The sequence below is a fragment of the Ambystoma mexicanum genome, chromosome 7q, assembly GCF_040938575.1.
Source record: "Ambystoma mexicanum isolate Mex_15411 chromosome 7q, UKY_AmexF1_1, whole genome shotgun sequence".
NCBI lineage: Eukaryota > Metazoa > Chordata > Amphibia > Caudata > Ambystomatidae > Ambystoma > Ambystoma mexicanum.
In genome coordinates, this window is record NC_090941.1 from 462261626 (window position 1) to 462286635 (window position 25010).

General features: G+C 39.7%; 1 protein-coding gene across 1 annotated transcript in view; it reads right to left on the reverse strand.

The window, feature by feature from the left end:
• The window catches only part of OLFM4 (olfactomedin 4), a 154493-nt gene that overhangs the window by 113500 nt on the left and 15983 nt on the right, over positions 1 to 25010 (reverse strand). Inside the window, exons 2-4 of the mRNA XM_069639496.1 lie at positions 24310 to 24440; positions 22030 to 22135; positions 11898 to 12050 (exon numbers count right to left, since the gene is read on the reverse strand). Of these exons, the coding sequence (XP_069495597.1) occupies positions 11898 to 12050; positions 22030 to 22135; positions 24310 to 24440 (390 nt within the window). The remainder of the gene's footprint in view (positions 1 to 11897; positions 12051 to 22029; positions 22136 to 24309; positions 24441 to 25010) is intronic.

Sequence of the window (25010 nt, forward strand, 5' to 3'; positions counted from 1 at the left end):
TATATTGGTACCACGTTACCATTGGGAGATATGCCTTTTTTGCCTGTGGTTATAGTTGGGTTGTTTGTCCTCTGTTGATAGAACTATTGTAGAAATCAGTTATTAAGATGTATAACTTGGCACACAGGGAACGTTAAGTACTTTTTTATTGACAGGTGCAGGTGCCCTCAATGTGTTCACTTGCCCCTACATTTTGAATAAATGATTTGAGCAGGGGATGTGTACTTTGTTTTCTACACATGTGGGTCCTGGTTTGCAATTTATTGGTCTGTCTGCCAAAGAAAAAGGTAATACAGGACATACATCCTTGCAAATGTACACAAATGCAGTGTGTTATAATTAATAAACTGATTATAAAGAAAGGAAATATAAAGAAGTTGAATGGCCTGTGCAGTGATTCACATATGAGTGGCTGTTGAGGTGAATGCCTGGCATTGGCTGGGAAAGTGAATGTGCCATTTGTAAATTACTGTGAATAAAAGTTTGCAGTAGTGAAATTACACAATGTTTTAGTCGGATACATTTTGGTGAGTTATTGTGAGCTTGTTGGAGAAATATTTGAACTTTTAGTTCTTCGAACTATTTTGTTGTAGGTGATCACTGCAAAATATAATGATTTTGAACAGAAGATGAGAGCTGTTAATGATGCAAAAATTATCCCATCTACCAATGTGAAAATTAGAATAAATTATTGTCACAAACTGGACAGGATATTACCCAACAAAAATAAAACCTTAAGAATGCCTCCTTCCTCCAGTGTCTCATGCAATGGCTTGCCCAGTGTCAGGATAAGAGTTGAGGCTTTCAAGCCTCAGCTACTGTTCCAAGCCTCAGCCACTGTTCCATAGTCTCAGAGGAGTTACCTCACTCACCCGTCCAGTATGTTGCAAACCCTCCTTCTTCTCCTTTGATACTAGTTGTGGGGTATCAGGGGTCCCATACCCCAAGATTAAACCAATACTTGATGTTCAGCAGGGCAGTCAGGGGTTGCTTAAAGATCACATTGGGGTCATCAAGAGGAGAGGCAAAAGGACCAATCCGTACTAGCCTTCCGTCATGACATTATTTTTTCCACCACCTCTCTGAACTACCACTATGCTCCCTGATCCAAGCTGGATCCCCCGCCCCTGTTCTCCCATTAAACTTCCCTGGGACTTGTCTGTGCCTTCTAGAATCTCCTACTTTTAGGTGACAAGCCTGCTTCTGGCTCCTTTCCTCTCTTTTGAAATGTCTTAATAAATGCAAAATCTCTTTTCTCTATGCCTTTCTGTTTTCTCACCCAATACTCGTAACCCCCTGGACAATCTACCTCACTCTGCTCATCTGAGCAAGTATCATCCTCAGTGTCCTCACTTTCACCTAGCACCTTCTCTTTCTGATTTATCAATGTCTACTTACAACCACCCTGGCATATGTTCATCACCTTCCACTCCAATCTGGGAAGTACTTTCTCCAGCCTTCTACTGTTATTCCATCCTTCAAATCCACTCCAGATTTCATATCCTCCCTTTCCACCTGCTCTTGTCCCTTCCTGCCACTCAACTCCTGGTTTTACTTCCTCCTTTTGTATTGTTCCTATTCCACCTTTAACACCACTCCTGGGTTTGCTTCCGCCCTCCGGTCCTCTGTTTCTACTACTGACTTCAAACCCCCTCCTGGTTTTACTTCCTCACTCTTTTTCTTTGTTTCTAGCACTGGTTTACACTCCACTCCTGCTTTTTCAACCTCCCTCTTCTGTTACTGGTATTAATTTAAAAGCCACTCCTGCTTTTACTACCACCCTCCTTTCGCTCACCTTTAGATCCCACCCATTCTTCTCTTTGTAGAGATGACATCTTCCTCTCAACTGCTGCCAGTTCTCCAGCTCCCCTCTCTAGCAAACTCCTGTCTCCAGTCTCCAAAGTATCTGTCACACCTCTCCTCTGCAGCAATCTCCATCCTCCAAACAAGAGTGGCCGGCTCCTGTCAGCCACTGCACTGAACTGGGCTGATTGGCTTATATGGCAACATGCCCTCATCCCCCGATTAGAATTAGGACTGAAAGTCTGCAGCTGTGACACTAAAGGGTGAGAGGGTTTGTATTGGCTGTGCCCTCTCACTTCCTGATCTGATACTGAGAGTGAGGTTTAGATGGTTGAGCTGACTCTCTATCAACCCCAGTGGCCAATTGGAAATTCTGTGTGCAGAGAGAAGATGAAAAGACAGCTTGTATAGATGTCATCATGCAGTGCAGCTATTGGGGAGACAAGTAGGTTAGGGGGTATCTAGTGATGTTTATGTTTATCTTGTGGTCTCCCTGTACTTGAAAGCTTTTGCTATGGCCTCCCGATCCTTGAATGGATAATTTCATTCCCCTGGTCCGTTCTGGGTTTTCTGGTTGGGGGATAATGGCATTGTGGGAGTTGTGGTTCCTCTGAGGATAGGTTCCCCGCTTGAGTTCGATATGTGGGTCCTGTGACAGGTTGTCTGATAGCGTTCATGTCTTCAGTGACAGAACTGGGTGTTTTCCCAGATTGACTTGCCCCCAAACCCCTAATTTCGATTCACGGATCTGGACTGGATTTTGTTTATGTTTCTGAGGGCCATTGGGGGAAATTAATTTTTCTATTACTGGTTTGTCTGTGCACCCATCTCCCATCGTCTCTTGGCTCATGGCCATTAGACTAAGGTCCCGGAAGGGGACTTTGTCACAATATATTTAGTAGAAGTGGTGTGTCTGGGTGTTGGCCTGGCCTCAGGGTTGAGCGCAGCAAACAAGACATGAGGATGACAAGGAATGCATCACATTAGAACACGAGTGAGCTTTGGCTCTATGCAGTTCTATATCTGGACCAACATAAACAGTGTATACTTTAGGAAATGTTTTTAAAAATCAGGTTTTTTAAATATTTTTAAATGTAAGATTAATATGAAAAATGAACAGTTTTACTTATAGCATTTCAACAAATACTTTGTTTGCATTCATGCTACCAGAGTATACTGCCTGTATGAAAATTCACTCAAAATAAGTGGCAAAGAAGAACTCATATGCCTTATTAGTGCCCTCTAAATTATTGTACCCACACATTCCCATTTTTGGGGGACCACTTTTCACTGCTAGAAATCTGGTGCATGTCAGCCCACTTTTAACATAATGACAGGAAGGACAACAAAGGTATTGGTCTCAATGGCCCAATATGTGTTACATATGAAGGGGCTGTGCCTGGTATCTGGTATTCTCCAGTAGGTACTACAACAATATGATTTTGTGGGGCCCTATTTCTTGCATTATGCAGGGAGACAAGGCCAGACACATTTCTACACATTGGCTCAATTTCCAGTGCTTTATTTAAAACGGTACTGTTTACTCATAAATGTAGACTTGTTTCAATACATGTAAGCTACCTTAACTAACGTGACTGGTAATATGTTGACGTGCCGATATTGAAACATAGACTCTGGTTTAAATGGGGCCAACTCACCAATGGATTTGCAGGAGAATGTTTCTGCGGGGTGATATTTGAAGCAGTATAGAGCATGCTGCTTAAGAATTAAAATATTCTATCAGCAGGTGCAGTGGACAGCAAAGTTGTCATTCTTTTACATGCATGGAATATATATCATTCCATTGTAAGAGAAGAGCAAATGCCACAATACATTTTGGAACTAAATCAGTAGTGGATGTGCTAATGAGGGTGTAGCCTTAGAAGCAATTTGGGAAGTTTGTGCAGGCAGGGGTGGAGGAAAAGACTGCTGAGAGGCTATAGTGAGCCCTCATTTATGCGGGAGCACAGACTGTACTGATCCGGTGATACAGGTGTCTTCCTGCTGAGAAAAAGAATATTTAATGACTGCCTTTGCAGAGCTTTAGATCTATAATTACAATCATGGTGATATGGGAAACAGCTGTAACTAATAACAAAAACTACACAGAAGCAATGCATGTCAATCATGAAATATGAGAGTTTATGATAAGTGGTCTATTAGACAATACGTGATCAACATAGGAGGTAATACATTTTAGGTGATGGGGCAGATGCGTAATGAGATCAAATGTATTAATCATAAGTATTGGTGCGGTTAACAGGAAATTAAATTTTAGTGAAATGACATTTGTTATTAGGCTACATTCAACAATTTACAGTGATGTACCTATATGTTTTTGACGAAATAAGTGTCTGTTCTGGAATTGAAATCTGTGGATGGTTCATTGTTATAAACAAATTATACCATAGGTGTATTAGTTTAAATGAGAAATAGCCAGGCTGTAAATATGTATGTAAGAACATTGTTTATCTTTTACACTGTATCAGATGTTTTTCTTGGGTACATTGGTGTTGAGACTGGGCTATCAACATTATTGTATCACAAACACTCATAGTGTATGTGGGTGCTGGGAGTGCATTCCACAGTGATGTTATAGTGAAATGTGAAACAGAAGAATGATTGATTACTCTCCTTATTTGATGGATAGATATACATGAGAGGGCAGTAGTACTGCACACTACTTGTGTTCTAGTTCAAAGAAAAGGCATGTCACGGTGATGAACGATCCTCACTTGTATTGCATATCCCCTTTCAGCTGTTACAAATAGGTATAGGGCAATAACTTTGTTTTATGTGCATTTTAAAGTCTGTCCTGTTTGTGAAGACAGGATCACATTTAAAATGTACCGTAATGTATATGATTTGGATAAAAGACTAGCTGTGGCCTACAGCTTCACTTTTGTGGATTTTGGGATTTGGTACAGTAGTGGTTCTCCCTTCAGGTGCTATGATTACCAAAGAGTTAAGTGAGCTACCCGTGGAACAGTTAATTTAACATCCTTACTGTTCATGGCCTGTAAGAATGTAATTGTATTTTCCCTTGTTCCCTCCCTTGCCTTGAACCGCTTTGAAACACATTGGCCCTGATTCATGGATTATTTGTGCCAAAAAAAGGGATTTGTGCGCCATTCTGCCCACAAATCCCTGTCTAACAAATGGGGATTTGCGGGCAGAATGACGCACAAATCCCGTTTTTCTCGGCGCAAATAATCCATGAATCAGGGCCATTGTGTGTAGGCGCTATATAAATAGACTATCCTATCATATCACATCATAACAGGCCACTGCCCATGCGAGAAGCAGTCTTCTCTTAGATCAATTGCGCTACCTTTAAAGCCTGCCCCTGAGATTTGTTGATGGTCATAGTGAAACAAACTTTTAAGGGGAACTGAAGTCTATAGAATTCAAATGGATATTCTGAAGATATAAGAGATTTTTGTGGTATGAACATGGACTCCCCATGGCGATAACCGGTTAGCCCCGTAGCTTCAATCATATTTCTGTGGAGAGCTTTTGCTCGCAATCTAGTGCCATTACAGAGTTTAGGTCAGGTTGAGGTTTCACAATAATATCACAGGTGCTCCCAATTTGAGAAGTTTGTGTTCGGGATGACCAGGAGGATTTAATGTGTTCAAGAACTCATTGGGGTTGTGTACTGTGTCATCACTTCGAACCACTGAGTTAACAGATTTGTATTCCATTTGGACTCCTCTGAAAGAACTAATAAGTATGTTACTGATTATGGCAGTCATGCTGTTCTTTGTTGATAAAATTGCATGCTCACATAACCATTCTGTAGATTTCTCCATTAGATTTTATATGTCAGGGTACATTTTGAATCTGAGGTCCATTAGGGAATTGACGACTGTGCCTATGACAGAAGGGATGACAATTTTGCTCTCAAATATGGGATACCCTTCGTTACCCATTTTAAGAAGCAGTTCAGAAACGTCCTTTATAAAGAAGATTTAAAATGTGATTTTTTACTTTTCTAACATCTTCAATTTGTGAGAGATGGCTATCCTTCAAAAAAAAAATCATCCACCTGTTCCACCTCCCATAACTGGATTTTCAGAAAATGGTTAAACACATGTTCTCTAATTTAAATACCAATGTTCACGTCTGCAACATTTTTGTTTTTTGAGATATAGGTCTCCTCATAAATAAATTCACTCCCCTTTTAACACTCTTAGGGATGGAATTTCCAAAAATCATTCCTTAGTCGGTGCCTATGCCATTGAAACAATGTACCTTCCAAATTTCACGTTCCTAGGTTAAACGGTTTGAGCTGGGCTTTGATAAAACGGGTGAAAAGGGCATTTGAATGTGAAAACCTATAATGCAAAAATTCAAATGCCCTTTTAGTATTAAGGGCACGTGCCTTTTGTGCAAAACTGATGAGTATCTCATTCCAAATGGCAGATACGATTTTGCGAATATGCCCATGGTGTTTAGCAAAGGCTTATTTCTATTTCTGTTGGCAAAAAAACATTTTAAAAAGTTGTGCGCAATATATAGAAACATTTCAAATGCTTCTTTTTATTTGAGAATAAAATACTCCATTCCATTAAATTCAGGTTCTTGTGCTATATTACCATAATAATTGTAAATAGAAGATCAAAGAAAGACATAAACCAAGCAGTTTCATTACTGTCAATAAGAACTTGTCTCATGTTGGAAAGAGTGACAATATACTCCTCTAAGATTGAGACATTGTGGCATTAGCATATCTCAAATTTAACTTGACTAAAACAGAATTCATTTTTGTGCATCCCATGCCAATACATCAATATACACATATGGCTCCTTTAGCTGAGTGTGATATTACCCCCTCAATAGCAGCTGCTGCGGTTTAAGAGATGATATTGTGGATGCTATCAGATTCCCTCAGCCTTTCAAAACAAATCATAATGTATGATCTAATTAAAATACCCCATGTAAATCAGAGCCTTGTGCAAGGCCTTTTGGTAATTGATTTTAAAACATACCCTTGACTCTTATTAGGAGTGTACTGACCCCAACCCTGCAGTTGCAGTCAGGTTTACCAAATGTTTTGTAAGACTTTCACCTTTTATTGTCTCCTCCAAGGCTGCTATTCATTCAAAATGTCACTGCCAAAAAACCTGGTTTGACAGGGAATGTAGGGTACCGGAAGTGGAATTTAAGGTAAGACCTGGTTTGAATGAACATTAGGTTGAGATCTAATTACAAAGCACTGATTAAGAGAAATAAGAAGCCCTTATTGAAGTCAGCCAGGGAAAGAGACTAGCAATGCTTTTGGCACATACTGCCCACTGGGCACTCTAACACCGCTGTGCAATTTTTTCATCAGTGTGTTATCATTTTGAGTCTCTGCATGGATACTCCAAGGTTTCACAAGAAACTTTGCACTGGTGCAAGTGCAAAGTTTTCACCATATTAGCACTAAGGAAAAGTTTGCCCTATATTTCAAAACACTTGGGCATATTAGAAAACTATTTCACCATGACAAGTGCAGTGTGGCATGGTATATGCACCAGGGCAAAACTTGCCACAGTGCAAAAAAGATACATTTCTGATGTGTTTTTTCACCAGGGCAAAGTTTACCCTAGTACTAATACCATTCCGCATTAGCACTAGGGCAAACTTTGCCCTGGTGCAATAATGGAGTGAAAATGTATAATTTTTGCCAAAGGGCAATTTCTGTCCTGGTGCGTATAGCGTGACAAACTGCACTTGTCATGCTGCAGTAGTTTTCTAATGGCCAAGTCTTTTTTTAAAATAGGGCACATTTTGGGGCATCCATCAGGTTGGGCTGGGGGTGGAAGTGTACAGAGCCTTTCCATCAAAAATTGAGATTCAGTCAAGGATGTGTCCTTGCTCCACTGCTTTGTCTTTGATATATTAATGACTAAGCTTTGTCCATTAAATAGATGATGTTTGATGCACCGAAGTTATGGTTTTCAAAGCTTGAAATATTACTTTATGTGGATTATGTTGTTTTAACTTCTACATCATTGTGGGTATTAGGAAGCAGTGAGAAGTTTTAAAGTTATAGCTCACTCTTTCTTTGCTAATATGTATAAACTGTTGTTATGACTTATTATTTGTCTAAAGCCTTTAAAGCTACATTAGAATTGAAGTGGTTATACTTAAATAGGTTAGTTTTATTGATGCCTTACCAATAAGATGTTCAGCCAATGGCTCTTGGAAAGGCAATTTGTTCTGCAATCAGTCTGTTTTAAAGCAGCAAATAGGGGCAACCTTGTTATTTGCATTTAGATTTGGAAGTATGGCAAGAGGTCTATGCAGTGCAGGCACCTACAGAGATCCTGTATGGAGCAGATTTATGGGCCATGACTTTTTAACTAATTTGGAAATTGACGAGAGTAGTTTTTTTGAAAATATAAAATGATTACTCCCCAAATATCTGCCCACCATTCCAGTAGAAAGTATTATGGGAGCTATTTCATTTAACTGCTGGCTCTAGGTAGAAAAGGCTAGCCCACATTAAATCTTCCCTTACAATTCTAGACTTGCAATACCTATGGAATGCAATGTTGCTCACTCCAGAATGCCAACATTGCATAGTTCAAGACATAACAATAGCCTTCATTACGACCTTGACGTTGGACCATGGTGCTAATAGCACCATGGTCCATGCCGGTAACTTACCGACTCCGCCATGGCGGAATGGGGAATTACCGCCCCATTCCGAGGTTGACGGGGCGGTAATTCCCCATGCCGCCATGGCCCTTCCCCATTTCCATTTTTGCCCCATAGGGCTCAATGGGAATGGGGAAGGCGCTAAGTACGGTGCCGCAAATTGCGGCACCGTACTTAGCACCAAGGTCGCTTTGCGGGTTGGATTTTAACGCCTGCAAAAAGCAGCCGTTAAAACCGCCAACACGCAAAGGGACCTCGTAATCAGGCGTTAAGGGGTTAACGGCGCTGCCACCTTTTGCGGCGCCGTTAACCCCTTAACGCCAGGGTTGTAATGAGGGCCAATGTATGAGCTATGGCTCATTTTCTCTAATGTAAGGCTGGGTATACACTTTTGTATAATTAGATGCTGATTAAAACGAATTGAGGAGAGACAACAGCAGCTCAACTGGCTGGCTGATCCTCAGAAGAAAATGTTCTTTATTTAGGCTGAATATTTCTCTGCTAGCCTTTTACATTTCGAAATGCTCTACATATTCATCAAATAAGTGTGTTCTCTTTTTTAGCATTGAAGAAAACGAGAGACACATTTTTATTTGAATGCCCATAGTTTCCGAAGGCTAGGAAGAAGTTGATTTAATATTACATAATCCAAAATGAGATTTAATTTCCTGTGGAAGCATTTATTTTTTCGAATTGGGCACCTCACCTCGAGGTTTTTTGGGTGGTATCTAATTATCTTGAATGTGTTTGGTTGATCAGAATGAACTTCTTTAAATTAATAATCCGATTCAAAACTAATTGGGATTTAAAATCTTTGTAGCATGTGTTATTTAAAACTGGCCATTATACCCAGAGCTGTTAAGGTGGTATTTAGGTATTTTGGAAGTTTTTGGTGTAACAGTATAAACTATTTTAAAATAACAGGTTGACGTTTGAAGCCATTTATATGTGTCATTGAGAATTCAAGTTTCTTTTCAGCTTTTGTGATATCATGTATTTTATAGATATGTCCTCGTGTGATTATGTTGTTATTGAACATGTTTTACTGAATTTTATTTTTTCTGAATAAAACAAAACAACTGAAATATTTTGCATTATCATTACAGAGCTTAGTGAATCTCTTCCTCTAATCGTTATCTAATCCAATTGTGTTGGTGCAGTTCAGTTATGTACAAATATTAAACTGTGATCTTGTCCCAAAGTTATTTGGGTTTAGACTATTTCCAACTGATAAACTAAATAGAAAACTGCAGCTCCTGGCAATGTTTCATTTTTTTCATTATTATTACTATTATTATTATTACTATTATTATTATTTGTATTATTATTATTATTATTACTATTATTATTATTATTATTATTATTATTATTATTATTATTATTATTATTATTATTATTTGTATTGTTATTATTATTATTGTATTTATTGAGTTCAGACCTAGCTTTGAGAAGTAACTGAGTGCTTTACAGAGGTATACAACAATACAGATACACAAAAGAGCACTTTAAAAAGGTATAACACAGTACTGATGCATAACGGAGATCTTACAGATTATATGCAGATTGTTCCCAGCTGAGTCCAGCATCCACATAATATGGACCCCGTCTCACCAATACCCCAGGAATCCCCATATGTTGCCTGGCAGGGACCAATGATAGCTCAGGTAGCAGTCCCATACTCTATTCCATGCAAGGAACCTACATATTGAAGGTCCCCCTTAAATGTAAGTGGCTTCAGGGTCACCCACTTATCCCTACTGTATAACTGGTTGTTGATGTCTGTTTGGAGTTGAATGGCCATTCAACACAGACTTTTGGACCAACCACTATTTAAAGACTTTAGCCCTGCTCCTCTGAGATGTCTTTACTGTGGCAAAAAATGTTTTACATGAAACAAGCATGTAACATTCATGACACATAGGCAGCCCTATGTACAGGGACACTGGGCTGTGCAGAAACTGCATTCTGAGACAATATACTGAAGTATTATCAGATTATTACAATCTTAACTCCTCTGACACTGCAATGATCCCCCTGTAAGTGGTCTGGTCATGGAAGTGTGACACTCAAAGGGAGGTTCCACACATGTATGTTCTTTTTACCTTTGTTCCAATCTGATTTGCCTTGCGCACAGTCCACTTTGGGCTCTCTCACTTCTGAAAGTTGACTGGGCAAACCAAGATTTAGCACATCTCAAGCATATCGAACATCCACTTACTACCAATTTTCAGAAGTTCCCCAAAAGTACTACACACTGCCCGCATGGGTATATCCTTTTTCACAGAAGCATTAGAGATTTTCTATTCTATGACCTATGCTTTGAGCATTCTCCACTGATTCGCAGGCATGCAAACTATGACAAACTCCATCTGTACCTCTCATTCTTTTCCTTACCTGTGTATCTTTAAATCTTTATGTGGGTTTAACTATTCTCCCCTTTAACCTTTTCCACACCTCTGCTGCTCTTTTCTACTCTCTGCCTAATCAAGGTCTGCACACCCTGGCAGGGGCATAACGTACTGCACTGCAGACAGCCTCTGTGCTGGTAGATGAATTGTTTGGTGACTGGTGGAGTATGCAAGTCTCTACAAATAACAGGGGTGCATTCATTAATTTAGTTTGCCTAAGAAGAATCTATTTCAGTGTGACAACACCTGGGGGCTACTTTGTTAGAGGGGATTTATCACACATCCCACTTCCTGGAATGAAAGGATTGAGGACCATGTCTGTGTCATAGTGACAAGGAGACATCAGTCCATGTTGTGCATTACTGAGGTCTTGGTAGAAGAGTTTCAGGCTGTCTTTTAGAAAACATGTTTTATTTATTTATTGTGCATTTGTAAGGCACTTATACAACAAGTAAATTGTGTTTCCACAGGGAAACAGGGAGGGAACATGGAAATAAAAAGAAATATAACAATGAAAGATGGAGGCGGACCTACTAGGCCTTGTGAGCATTCATGAAGTGCAAGTTCAGTGAGAGAGGTAGTGGGAAGGGGAAGTGCTAGTTGTATCCCGAGGGAAGTGCTACGGAGTGAGCAGCTGCAAGTGCCAATAAATAAGCAAGTGCAGTGTGTGCCAAGGCAAAGTGCTGGGAGGGGTGGAGGCTGTAGGCGCTTGTTTGTGGGAAGCCAGGTTCCGGGAGGAAACATACGCCCCAGACAGCCTTGTGGATGATACACAATGTTTCCATTGTCTCGAATGTTTCCGCTAAGATCAGAAAGGATAGGAGGGAACATTTAAACAAATGCTCAAGGTTGGACATGGCCTTTTAAAAAAGATGAGACTAGATTGGAAATAAATACAAATATAAATACAAATGCCATCGAAACATAATTGTGCCATTTGGGCTGTAATAATAAAGACACATACCAAAACAAGTATGACTAAATCAGTTATCATTGCAATGCATTAAACACAATGTTATTGTGTTCAAATTGACTCACTGTAGAAAGTTCTTGTTCAGCTCTTATTGACAGTATGTGAATTGTCATCTCCAGTTCCTCCAGCCGCACTATTGGAAAGGTGTTATCTGGCAGATAAACTGAGCATTGGCAAGTTCCGTGATTGTCCACAGTACCCTGTACTTTGGTGTAAAGCTGCAATGGCAAAAAGAATCCACAAGAATAAATGTACTTCAAATGCAAACATGTTATCAAACTTTACAATATCAGGGAAGATATTGTGAAATGCCAGGCAATCCTATCTCATCAATGATAAAAACAATGATCGTGTCTGGTGTCTCAATCCTTCTGGCTGTCAATGCTGCTGTGCTGCTAAAATATTGAAAACATGTCTAAAGCTTATTACATATCATATTCATTGTATCAGTGCATTATAAAAAAATAGGGCATTGTTGAATGTTTGACTATTATACTGTAAAACATTCAGCCTCAATAACAATGTCCTTTGATATGACATAGCTGAAACAAATTGAGAAATGTCATTCACTGAGTGTCAGTCTGTTAATGTACAGAGTTTCTGTCACACCCCTCCTCTACCACGCTAAATTGAAGATGTCCAATTTTAAAGTTCAGAAAGAGTCTCATCATCATACCTCACAAATTCTCTAAATAGCTTTAGAGGTCAACTAAGGTAGAAGATTTAATTAGTCCACTCTAAGTCTGACCTGAAATCCAACACTCTTGTGTTTAGCCATGCAACACCATTTTACACACCTGTCATGAATTAATTTCCTCCAGGTAAACATCTTTAAGCTAGAATGGCTGGCCAAAAAGTCTTTACTAGTATGACCTGGCAGGTATTTAGTAGTTTAAATGACTTTACAGATGACCAGGGCCCTTCAGGTTACTAAAAGAATAACAAGAAAAGCTGGACGTAGGTTAAGACAGATAACCTTTTGCAGGACCAGAGTAGCCTATTCAAAGGGAACAGGTAAAGACTAAAGTTGTCTGTGAGTCTGGAGTGATAATCAGTGAGTCAATTTAGCTTTATTTTAGAACATATCCTTCCACAAAAGCATACTACATTACAAAGTTAAACAATTAAACAAATGCATGGGAATAATATTAGAACACATGAGTCTGCACATACAAAAAGAAGATACATCACAAGAAACAACAAAAGTACACTTCAATTCAACCAAAACTAAACACATAAATCTGCTCATTAAAAAGGAGATGATATTATAAATAACATTAAAGAACCACATCAGTTAAACCACAACAAATTACGTGCAATAAAATCCAATGTGTTAAGTTTAATTGCAACTTTAAACAAATGGGCTGCTAATAGGTAGCCTTGTTTTACACCTTTGTTAATCTTAATCAGCATAGACAGGTGCCCTTCATTATCCAAGCATATTTGGAAGCTGTTATTAGAATGGAGCATTATCAACATTTCAAAAAGCCAGCCTGAACAATTCATTTCAGATTGTAATTCCCATAGCTTCAGACGGTTAACGCTATGAAATGCAGATCGAAAGTCTATGAACGTGGCATAGACAGATGTATTATTTCTGCTCTTAGCTCTTGCTATTATCGCATCTAATAGATTAATGTTATGTGGTGTACTCATCCCTGATCTAAAGCTGGATTGAAATGGGTGAAGGAGATGATTTGCTTTAGTCCAGCACTGTAGATGATCTAGTACTATGGTGATGAACACTTTACTCGTAGTGCCAAGTATGGATATTAACAATAATTTTCGGGCACATCTCTAGAACCAACTTTATATACCGGAATAAGAATAGAGGCCTATTAGAAGCACATTTGTTTAACCTCTATCTAGCTAGATCGATAAATGATTAGAAGATAAGGTGAACTGTCCAGTCAAAATTTGAATTCACAAAGGTCACTGCATTACTCTATGCTGATGATCTTGTCATTGTAGACCGCACATTCAACGGCATAGAATCTTTTCTGGAAGAGCTTGGACGCTTTACTAATGAATACTCTCTTAGTATCAATTTAAAAAAGACGCAAATAATGTTGTTCTCAGCAAATAAATTTAACAAACCCAAAATGGAAGTAACCTGGGGGAATATCGAATATGCAGAAAGCTACAAATATCTAGGTGTGGTTGTTAACAGTACTATAACCCGCTTATTGAAAATAACACTCGACAAGCTAAGCAAATAATGGTGCTTGTGTGGAATTTTGTATCTAATTATGTTGGGTACACCCTGAGGGGGATTATGATGCTCTATGGGCAGTGGCTGGTACCTGGGATAGCATCCTGGTTAGAGGCCTTATCAATCAAGCATCTATCATAGCTAGATAAAATTGAGGCATTCTTCTGGTGAAACATTCTGGAACTACCATCCTCTTGTCCCATTCAATATATTAGAGTTGAATTTGGGCTATTATCTTTAAAATCTTTTGTTCTGCAACAGAGAGAACTCTTGCCCCTCAAAACTATCTGTCATCCGGAAAGTCATATGCTTCGAACAATTGGAGCTAATGTAATCAAATTGAAGACGTTAGACTGCCTAAATATTTATGATACTGCTTGTCATTAACTGTATACAGATTTAGACTGGTCAATGGATCGAGCTTGTTGTGACCAGTATAAATCTGTCAAATTTTCTTTCATAAAAAAGCTGAGGAGAAATGATTGGGAACATAATTTCAACCGTGTGAGCAAACTTCATAATTATAGGCACTTGAAGGAACGGCACAACATTCTTCCCCGCCACAAGCTTATTTGATAAATTGCCCTGATCCATTGGTATGGAAATTCTGTTTATTAATGAGAACCAATCAATTGCCAGTTAGGGCTACTCATGGGGCTCAATGGAAATTATCCAAAATCCAACGTTATTGTTGGATATGTAAGATAACGGATAATCTTGCAACAGTAAGGCTGGCTTGATGCCCGAAATGATCATATCTATATATGTCCATTTATGGGCGTTATGTACATAATTATACCACCATTCAAACAGAACACTTCTGGCATTACTGCCTGAACACTCCCTCTGAATCTATGCACATTGCACTTTACAGTTTGGCTTAAAGTCATAATAGCCTTTGAATTAACGTAATTAAATGTATGTTATTGGAATGATTTTATAGTTGCCCATAATGAATCAGGTGATTTAAATGATTTGTAATAAGTGTATATTGACATAGATTGGTGCAGATCAACTGCTTGATATGACTGCGTAGAGAGGCAGTAAAATAAATAATATGATGTGGTTTGGACTGTGATATAACTGTAGTTGTTTGTCATCTGTGTCTGTATTATGTATTGTCTAACAATAATTTAAGCTAGGATGAATAATATTGTACTGTATTTGTTTTGAAGCCCTATTTGTTTGTTATGGGTCATCCTATGTAAACATTACTTGTAACAGTTGTAGAAGTTCTTTGAACTAAAGACAGCTATAACAATAAACAAATTGCAACTTTAGTTCAGGTACAGTCAAAATAAATAAGTTAAGTGCAACAAAAACTTTGAAATTCAATAACATATCTTTAGTTGAAGTTACGTCAAGGTGCTGATTTAATGCACAAGTCCTCTCAAATTCTGCATTTATTAGAAGCTCTGACAGCTTAGCTATGAGGCTCCCATTGCACAGCCCCTATGCACACTGATGACATCACCCCTGACATCACTGATGACATCACATATGACATAACTTATGGTATGCACAATGACATCACTGGTACAGCAGTTCACGCATGGAAGTCACAGAAATGCAACATTCAAAATGTGTGTTTCTGGATATAAGGTCGGATTGAAATGCAAATGGAATACTGTCCATTCACAACCATGGTTCTTACAAACCAGAGCTACACGGTAATGCATTTACCATGATGACATACTGTAGTATCTTTATCACTCTGTTCTAAAAACAGTTCACTATGCAAAAACAAGTTTGCCTTTGCACCACACCACCAAAGAATACAACATTCATCAAAAGGAACAGTTTTCAAATTATATCTTCATATATCAGACTTCTTACTGCCAGTATAACAAATTAAAAGGTATGCCTTGAACAAGTTTAGGACTGGTGGAATGCACAGGTTAACCATATTGAAAAACACTTTCATGTTGCAAGGGGTCATGGTTATCAAGACATGGTTACCAAGACTACAGTAACAAATGTACTGAATGGAAGATATTTGTAGTTGTTTTACTGCTGGGGATTGAAGCCTGCATATTGCTACATGTTTTGGACTATATGTTCTATGACCCCTCACAATTGCCTATCCTGGGTAGGGCTAGTGGAAGTTGCAATGTAAAACCTCTGGCGATCCAAAGGTTGCAGACTTCGACTGTATTACATCTGAAATTGTAGATTGCAATGTGAAATATCAATGGATTGCACTTTAAATACAGCCACACATGTTTCCCATTGGTTGGTACTTCCCAGTAAGGTTATATAGGTGGTGTCCTAAGTGATATCTGATGTGATGTCATCCCTGCAGTCATCTGATGTGTTAAAACTGATGTCATGTGTGATGTCATATGTGATATCATTTGTGATGTCATCAGTGTGCTTAAGGGCTGCACAATGGGATCCCCATAGTTAAAGTGGTGTAGCTTCCAAAGCCTGTCGAATTTCAAAATTGGCACCTTAACGTCACTTCAACTAAAGCATTATCACTGAGATGCACGGATTTTGTTACAAAATACATCACAATGCCTGTAATTCTGGCTTTGTTTTGAATAACATAACTGATGTCATATCGTTTGTTATCAATACCTGTTTTTCAGCTATGCAACATCAGGTTCATCAAGTATTTCATCTCTTCTTGTGACCACTAGATAAAAATGGATTACTAATGATATACTGGGTCCAGGGAAAAGGATGAAGGGTAATCCTAGTGATTACTATCAGGGTACTGTGGTAAGAAAGAGTGAGGTGTGTATAGTGCCAGACTGTGATGAGGAAGAGTGAGGTGGTGTAATGGGGGGCTGTGATGAGGAAGAGTGAGGTAGGGTAGTTGGGGACTGTGATGAGAAAAAGTGGGGTGGGTTTAGTGGGGGACTGTGATGAAGAAGAGGGAGGAGTGGGGCATTGTGATGAGCAAGAGTCAGGTGGGGTTAATGGGGGAATGTGAGGAGGAAGAGGGATATAGGAGTATTGTCGACTGTGGCAAGGAACAGTGAGGTGGGGTAGTAGTGGATGGTGAGGAGGAAGAATGAAGTGGAGGAAGTGGGGGACTTTGACGAGGAAGAGTGAGGTGGGGCAGTGGGGGACTGTGACATTGAAGATGAATATGGGGGTAAAGGTAAGATTACCATTGGGTACTGCAACATGGAAGAGGGATGTAGGGTTACAGGGAACATTACTATTCAGTATTTGGACAATAAAGGGGGATATAAGGGTTCAGGTAGCATTACTTATTAGGTAATGTGATGAAGAAGGGGGAGGTAAGAAGCATTGGCTTCCCTCAGTCTTATGTTGCACTCCTTTTTCCATGTAATACATAATTAGAAGCTTTTCAAACAAATGTAACACCACCAAACACTAATATTGCCATAAAACCCCCCTCTCTCAAGTTACTTTAGGAGGCAAACCCTGTAAGGGTTTCTTTTTTATACAAATTGCTTCCTAAATTAACTTAAAATACCCCTCATCTAGCTATCACAGTAATTGTCACCTACAAATATATGATAGTTTTGAAGTGTTTACTCATTTATTGCCACCCAAAATAAAACAAGATCTCAGAAAAACACTCAGAAAAAAAATCAACACTATCCTCAAGTACGAAATCTCTCTCCAAATCACCCTTTCTTGAAACAACCCTACTTACATCTTTTATTTAATTTTCCGGCTGTTTCCATAAACACACCAAAATAAAAAGCCTTGGCAACAGCAGGTGGACCCAGCTCTTCACCATATTTTTACAAAAAAACTGCTGGATGGATTTACATCAAACCAACAAAGGATTTTGCACCCAACTTTGTTATTCAATGCAAGTCCGTCCATCTGTTTGTGCTGTGCATTTGATCAAATATTTGACATTTTACTTAGGGGTCAATACATGGAAATGTTAAAATGACACCCTATGTTTGATCTTTTATATCTTTTAAACCATAACACAATATGCCTGACATTTTCCCGTTTTGAGGGACCCGGGACACAAATGACAATTGTATCATTTCGTGTTGATCTCTCCAAGAGTTCAAAACCTATTAGGCATAGAATGTTCGAATTCCTATGAATGATGGGTTTCACCTTAACTATAGGGCAACTAGCATTGCCCCAGGAAAAAGAAGAGAACATGCATCGCAAACTCAAAAGAGAAAGGGCAAAATGAACCTGCTTCCTGTACTGCATCTTTACTCCAATGAAATACGAAACATGATTACATACAATAAAAACATAACCTATCTAATGAAACTCGTTGTTTAGAAAGGGGTGGAAAATTGAGATAAGCTTACATAGCATCAGCAACCGTTATCAACTCATGGTATCTATTTGATGGTTTTATTAAAGCCATTGCTTCTCTAATATCCAGGCATATATCCCAAAGAGATGTCACTAGCAATTAGAGAGATACAAAATATATTATTAGACAAGGTATAACTTAAGTTTAGCTAAATTAACTCCTTCTTCACATAAGTAACCCAAGGAACATTGCCGATCCTTCACTTTGCACACATCTCATTACTGATGCATTGTGTTTAAAAGAAAAAGACTATAAGAGCCACTTAAAAAGAGTCCTCAAGATAAGGAAAAATGTGCTCTCCAGGAAATGCCCAGGTAAAACACGAGAACAGATGCCCCAACATCTCTGGGGCTTCTTCGCCTTCTGAACAGTATAACAGTTTGATATTCCCCAATAATTACCATCATACAAGCCAGCAGAACAAGTTTTGGCTCTTTAGATATTTTACATAAAAACGGATGGTTGGGCTTTTCATTTCTATGCAAACATAAAGATTTCACCAGTAGCTTGGCTCATGTTAGATGCCCTACTATTCACATATTTGAGGTTACTTGAAGCTGAAGTAAATCATAACCCCAAATAGTCAAATTCCAACACAATGGCACTTGACTCAGAACTGCATAAAAAAACCGGGGGGCCCATTTGCCAACACTAATTATTATGCTATTTCCTGCGATGCAAATGTTACATGCGTCAATGAACTTTTGTCGTGACTTAGTAGTGCTTTCTAACAAACACTTTTATTTACATATGAGAGGATGCAAACTCTTAAATGATCTGCGGTCAAGACATTAACACATATCTTGCATAACAACTTAAATAGAAAGTTGTTCAATACATTAAATAGTACCATGAGACGCAATCAGCCACTGGGGCAAAAACAGAAACCGGCTTGGTTGTTATAATGTGTCAGATCATGATTTGTCCCAAAAGTGACAAAGAAGGCTGCAAGGGTTGTCCAACTCCAGTCCTCGAGTGCCAGAAACCTGATGGGTTTTCGGGCTACCCCTCATTAATATTTATGAGAAAAAAAGTACATATATTTAAAATCATTATATGCACATTTATTTCATGAACATTAATGAGGGCTATCCTGAAAATCCGACATGGATCTGGCCCTCAAGGCCTGGATTTGGACAACACTGAAGGTCCTTTAAAGTATGTCACAGGAGTCCTCTATCAACTGAAAATAATGCTGTGACTAAGGCCATTAAAGCCACAGAAAGAGCTTCTCTTGAGGTATAATCACTTGACTACTCACAAATAACAGTTGAGAGCTTTGTGAGGGTCTCCAACACCCTCTAAAAAACAGCTGACCAGGTGATAAAATATTTATAATCGAGCCCCAATCGTGCAGTTTTCCGAGAATTGTAATTCCAAAAACGCTTAAGAAACAGTCCAAAAAGGAAATTGTCTGATAACATGCAGGCTGCATTTGGTCACCTTTCTTAAATAAAGGAAACAGTTCATACATATCTCCATGATTCAGCAAACCTACCCAGACTTACCAATTATTTAAAATTGTTGTATATTAATGGGGGTCCAGATTTTAGGGTCAGCTATTTAGAAGTCATTATCAGGGCTAGTCATTACAGGTAAATGCTGCACAAAGATGGTTGTGGACTAGGAGAAATGACAAATGAGTATAGTTCAACTAAGGCATTCAAAAAAATAGGCATTCTGTTTGGAGAGCCAGCATTTCAAATTCCTTTTGAAACACTTGAGGCAGTGTTCTGTGTTTAGCAATGGATGATCATTATTCTAACGTTTCAGACGTAACACTGATCAGAATCTCCCTCTATAAATCCGTCCTTTGAACCACCGTAGGGTTAGGTTGTGTTTCTGTAAATAACTTGACATTATCCTTGGGACATATTTGTTTATGTAGTAGTTCAGGCATTGGGGACAGCTATTTTCAAAACTTCATAATTAAATTCTGTTGATTTTGTGTGAAATTCTTTTCATGACCAGGTGCCAATTTAAGACTTCAAGACCTGGGGAAATACTATATGAAAGTGTGAGTCCCATAATTCATTTCATGTATTTACTATAAATTAGTTTCAATTGACTTGGTTGATTTGTGTTCAACTCTTGGTAGAATCTGTTACACTCATCCAAGCAAAGGATGGTGAGTGGTATACTATCCTTGATGTGTTTTGCGATTTTGAAGAAGGGAACAATTGTCCTACAGATATGGAGCTGGAAGTGGGCCTTTTGAGTCAACTTATTCATTTGAGGTTGCATTGAGAGTTTGTTATTGAAAATGACTCATAGATTTTTAACTTGGTCTGAGGGTACATTTGTGGATGGGACAGCCAATTGAATGTTAGTGTACTGGGTGTAGGAAGGATTGTCAAACAGGAAATTATATCGTGCCTCCTATTGCAACAGATTTATGTATATTTACCTACGCCAAGCTGCTTATAAGCAACTTCCGAAGAAATCCGTGATGCAAGGTCCTGACCTTAGAATCAATGTAAGCCACCATTTTAGGTCAAACCGCCATTTTAGGTTCTCTCTGTAAAGTCACCCTGTGAGTTAAAATGGTGGACAATGTCATTCCGAACTACAACATGGCCGTCTTTGACCTCTGTGTGCATTTAATATGTAACTTGCATGCAGGTCACTTGTTGGGGTCGTGAACTGAGACCATGTCCTTCGCTGACCTGTGTGTAAAGGATTACTCGTGCCAATGAAACTAATCCACGAGCATATGTTAAGAACAATGTATCCAAATACTGAACTGAGAACACTTGTTTAACTACATTGTATTAATGTTTGAGAAGACCTTTATGAGAAATCCTAAAATACACTGTTACCGTGTAGACTTGTTGGCGAATGTATGAAAGGCAAACCTTATGTGTGAACTCGGCATAAACCCTAGATCAGTAATGTATTAGAGGAATATTAACCCACAGTAGGGTTGGACATCATGTTCGCAAATAGTATAAAAGTGCGACTAATTCTAATGTACAGTCCCACTCATTGAGCACACCGAACCACCCTGGAGTTCGTTGTGTTGTACTGAGGGCCGATAGCTATCCGTTTCTTTTGTCCTTTGAAACTGTTCAGTATAAAATAAAAGATTTTTGTATGTTCCTTTGTAACCCGTGTTTGGTGTATTTCCTTTTGGGGTACTCAGCCTCGATATTTTCACTTTGTTTTCACAGGATAATAAGATAATCTCTGTTATAAAAGCACTAAAACAACATTCTTTTCTATGGTCGCATTCTGGATTTCCTAGGGGTGGGGGCATCCAATCACATAGGACGGTGTTTCAGGTGCCAAGTTCATTAATAACCACAAGCCATCAGCAAGTAATTGAAAGGAATTTAAGATAGGCTCAATTATATCTGGCAAGGGTTTATTATACAGATTAATAGCCAAGGGGTGAAAATGGTCACTTGAGACCACAATGTGTCATGAACCGTCGCCTACGTCCTTTCTGGACTTCGTGGTCCCTGACACATAGGGGATTGAATACAGTAATCCTTCCAACTTGGCCGCCGGACGCGGAAAGCTGTTTGCCAGTCCTTGCGCTCCACACTCTGCGCTCTACTAAATAGATACGCCCCGCGGCTCTGCGCGTCTCAACACTACCACTTGCTGTAGTTGGACGTGTGTTGTCGGAGTTCGCTCGGGGCTTTCATCTGCATCCTGTTTCCCGGTTCCTTGAATCCCCCTTTCCTTCCTTCCTTTCCTCAAAACTTACCTTCGAACTTCCTGGATTTTCGCCAGTGCTCGAGTCACGGCGGTCTGTGTCTCCGAGCTCGGACATTGCTTCTTCCTGGTCTCCGTCCTGGACATCTGAACGTATCCTGAAGTTGGATTGTCATCCTCACGCTGGAATCCGAAGATCAGCGCACGGGTCTATACAAATCCCGGACCGTGCGAAAGAAGTCACCAAATCTTTCTTGCACCTTGACCCCCAGTGAAACTCATTATTCCGTCCTGGAAAAGGAATTGCTAGCCATCCGTCAAGCCTTCACTGATTAGCGTCATCTTCTTTTGGGAGCCAAACACCCGGTACAAGTCTGCACGGACCATCAGAATCTTCAACTCCTGCAATCCCTAGAATGTAGAAACAGTCGCCAAGCCCATTGGGCCTTCTTTTTTGCCCACTACCAATTTCAAATCCATCATGTTCCTGGAACACATAACATTATAGCCGATGCCTTATCCAGACGTCCTGATTATGAACCCCTTGAAGATCGGACCTTTCCTAAGATGTTTCCCCATACAATATTTGTTGCCCAAGCAATTACCCTCCTGGAGGATATTAGAATTCAAACCCAGTCCTCTGAACCTTGGAAGGAGTTTAAGAGAAACAATCGGTGGAATCTCAAAGCAAAGGACGGATACCTGTTCAAGAACAATCGCTTGGTCATTCCCACTCTTGGACTGAGACAAAAGATCACAAGCCTATGCCACGATACTTTTCATTCAGGACATCGTGGCATCACCAACACTCTCCATCTAATACAAAGACAGGTTTGGTGGCCAAAGATGAAGGATGATATTAAGATCCATATCCAAACATGTGCAGTCTGCAATCAGAACAAACATGATAACAAAAAACCAGCAGGTCTCCTGCTCCTACCAACAATACCAACAAGACCCTGGGAAATAATTGCCACAGATTTTATTGTGGAACTACCCTCTTCCAGGGGCTACACAACTATAATGGTTACCATTGATTTGTTCACTCATATGGCTCATTTTACACCTTTATACAAACTGCCATCCTCATCTGAACTTGCTGGAATTTTCCTGGAACACATATTCCAGCTTCATGGGCTGCCATCTAAGATAATTTCTGACCGGGGACCCCAGTACATATCCCAGTTCTGGAAACAGCTATGTTGTATACTGGGAATCCAACGTGCCTTGTCTTCGAGTTATCACCCACAGACCAATGGAGCCACTGAACGAGTAAACCAAACCCTGGAACCGTATCTTTATTGCTTTGCCACCAAGGTCCAGGATGATTGGTCACTCTTAATACCTGTGGCCGAATTCGCATACAACAATTCGGATCATTCAGCTATCAAAACCAGTCCTTTCTTCTGCAGTCAAGGATTTCATCCTTCAGTTCTACTGTCTATTCTTCCACACCCTACCCCAGTACCTGCGGTTGATTCCTGGATTGAAACACTAATTAATGTGCACAAAGAAGCAAAGGAACACCTTGAAAAGGCCCTAAGAGACGTTAAGCATTATGCAGACTCCAAAAGAAGACCTGGGCCTTCCTATTCAGTAGGCGATAAAGTCTGGTTATCCTCGAAACTCCTTCCCCGTCACCTACGACCAAATAAATTGGCTCCCAGGTATTACAGACCCTTTTCTATAAAAGAAATCTTCAACCCAGTGGCCTTTCGACTTCGACTACCATATTCATGGAAAAGGATCCATCCAGTCTTCCACACCTCTCTGTTAAAACCATATGTTCAACCCTCTCGAACTGATCCAAGATCTACCCCAGTGATTGTCAATGACCAACTTGAATATGAGGTCTTCAGAATCTGTGACTCTAGGTACCGACGTGGTCAAGTACAATATCTGGTCGAGTGGAAAGGTTATCCTTCCAGTGAGCGCACTTGGGAACCCGTGTCAAACATGAATTCCCCCAGGCTGATTCGAAGATATTATCTTATCCATCCAGGCAAACCCGGAGGACCTGGGCTTCAGAGGAGGCATACTGTCATGAACCGTCACCTACGTCCTTTCTGTACTTCGTGGTCCCTGACACATAGGGGATTGAATGCAGTAATCCTTCCAGCATGGCTGCCGGACACGGAATGCTGTTTGCTGGTCCTTGCGATCCACGCTCTGTGCTCTACTAAAAACACACGCCCCCACGGCTCTGCGTGTCTCAACGCTACCGCTTGCTGTAGTTGGACGTGTGTTGCCGGAGTTTGCTCGGGGCTTTCATCTGCATCCTGTTTCCCAGTTCCTTGAATCCCCTTTCTTCCTTCCTTTCCTCAAAACTTACCTTCGAACTTCCTGGATTTTCGCCTGTACTCGAGTCACGGCGTTCCGTGTCTCCGAGCTCGGACATTGCTTCTTCTTGGTCTCTGTCCTGGACATCTGAACATATCCTGGAGTTGGATTGTCATCCTCATGCTGGAATCCGAAGATCAGCGCATGGGTCTATACAAATCCCGGACCATGCGAAAGAAGTCACCAAAGAAGGTCTCAAGCAAACAACAAAAACAGGTGAGAAGGGGAGAGACTTGTGACACAATGATTGTATAAATCACTTGATTTACAAGCCCCTGTATAATCCCTTGAGGTTCAGTTGTCTAGGTAAATGGAGTTTTAGTTTAATGGCGGTACCGTCTATTCTTATCTGAATTGTGACTCTTTGTACTAGTGTCTGATGGTGAACTGCATCATAAGCAGCTGATAGGTTGAGGCATAATACGGCTGGTGCTCTGTTACTGTCAAGAGATTTCCAAATATTCTCTTTTCAGAAAAGGAGGTTTATTTCCGCACTCCTTTAAGGATCAAAACCAGATTGTTTTTCTTGAAGTCGGATGGTTTTCTCACTTTTTTGGATGAGTTGGATGGTAGTAAAGTTTCCAATATTTTATCAATTAAAAGGATATTCGATATAAGTCTGTACTTTTCAGTGATATATTTTTTTCAGAAACGTTTTAGCGAGGCTGCCTTAAGGGATTCTGGAATGGTTCC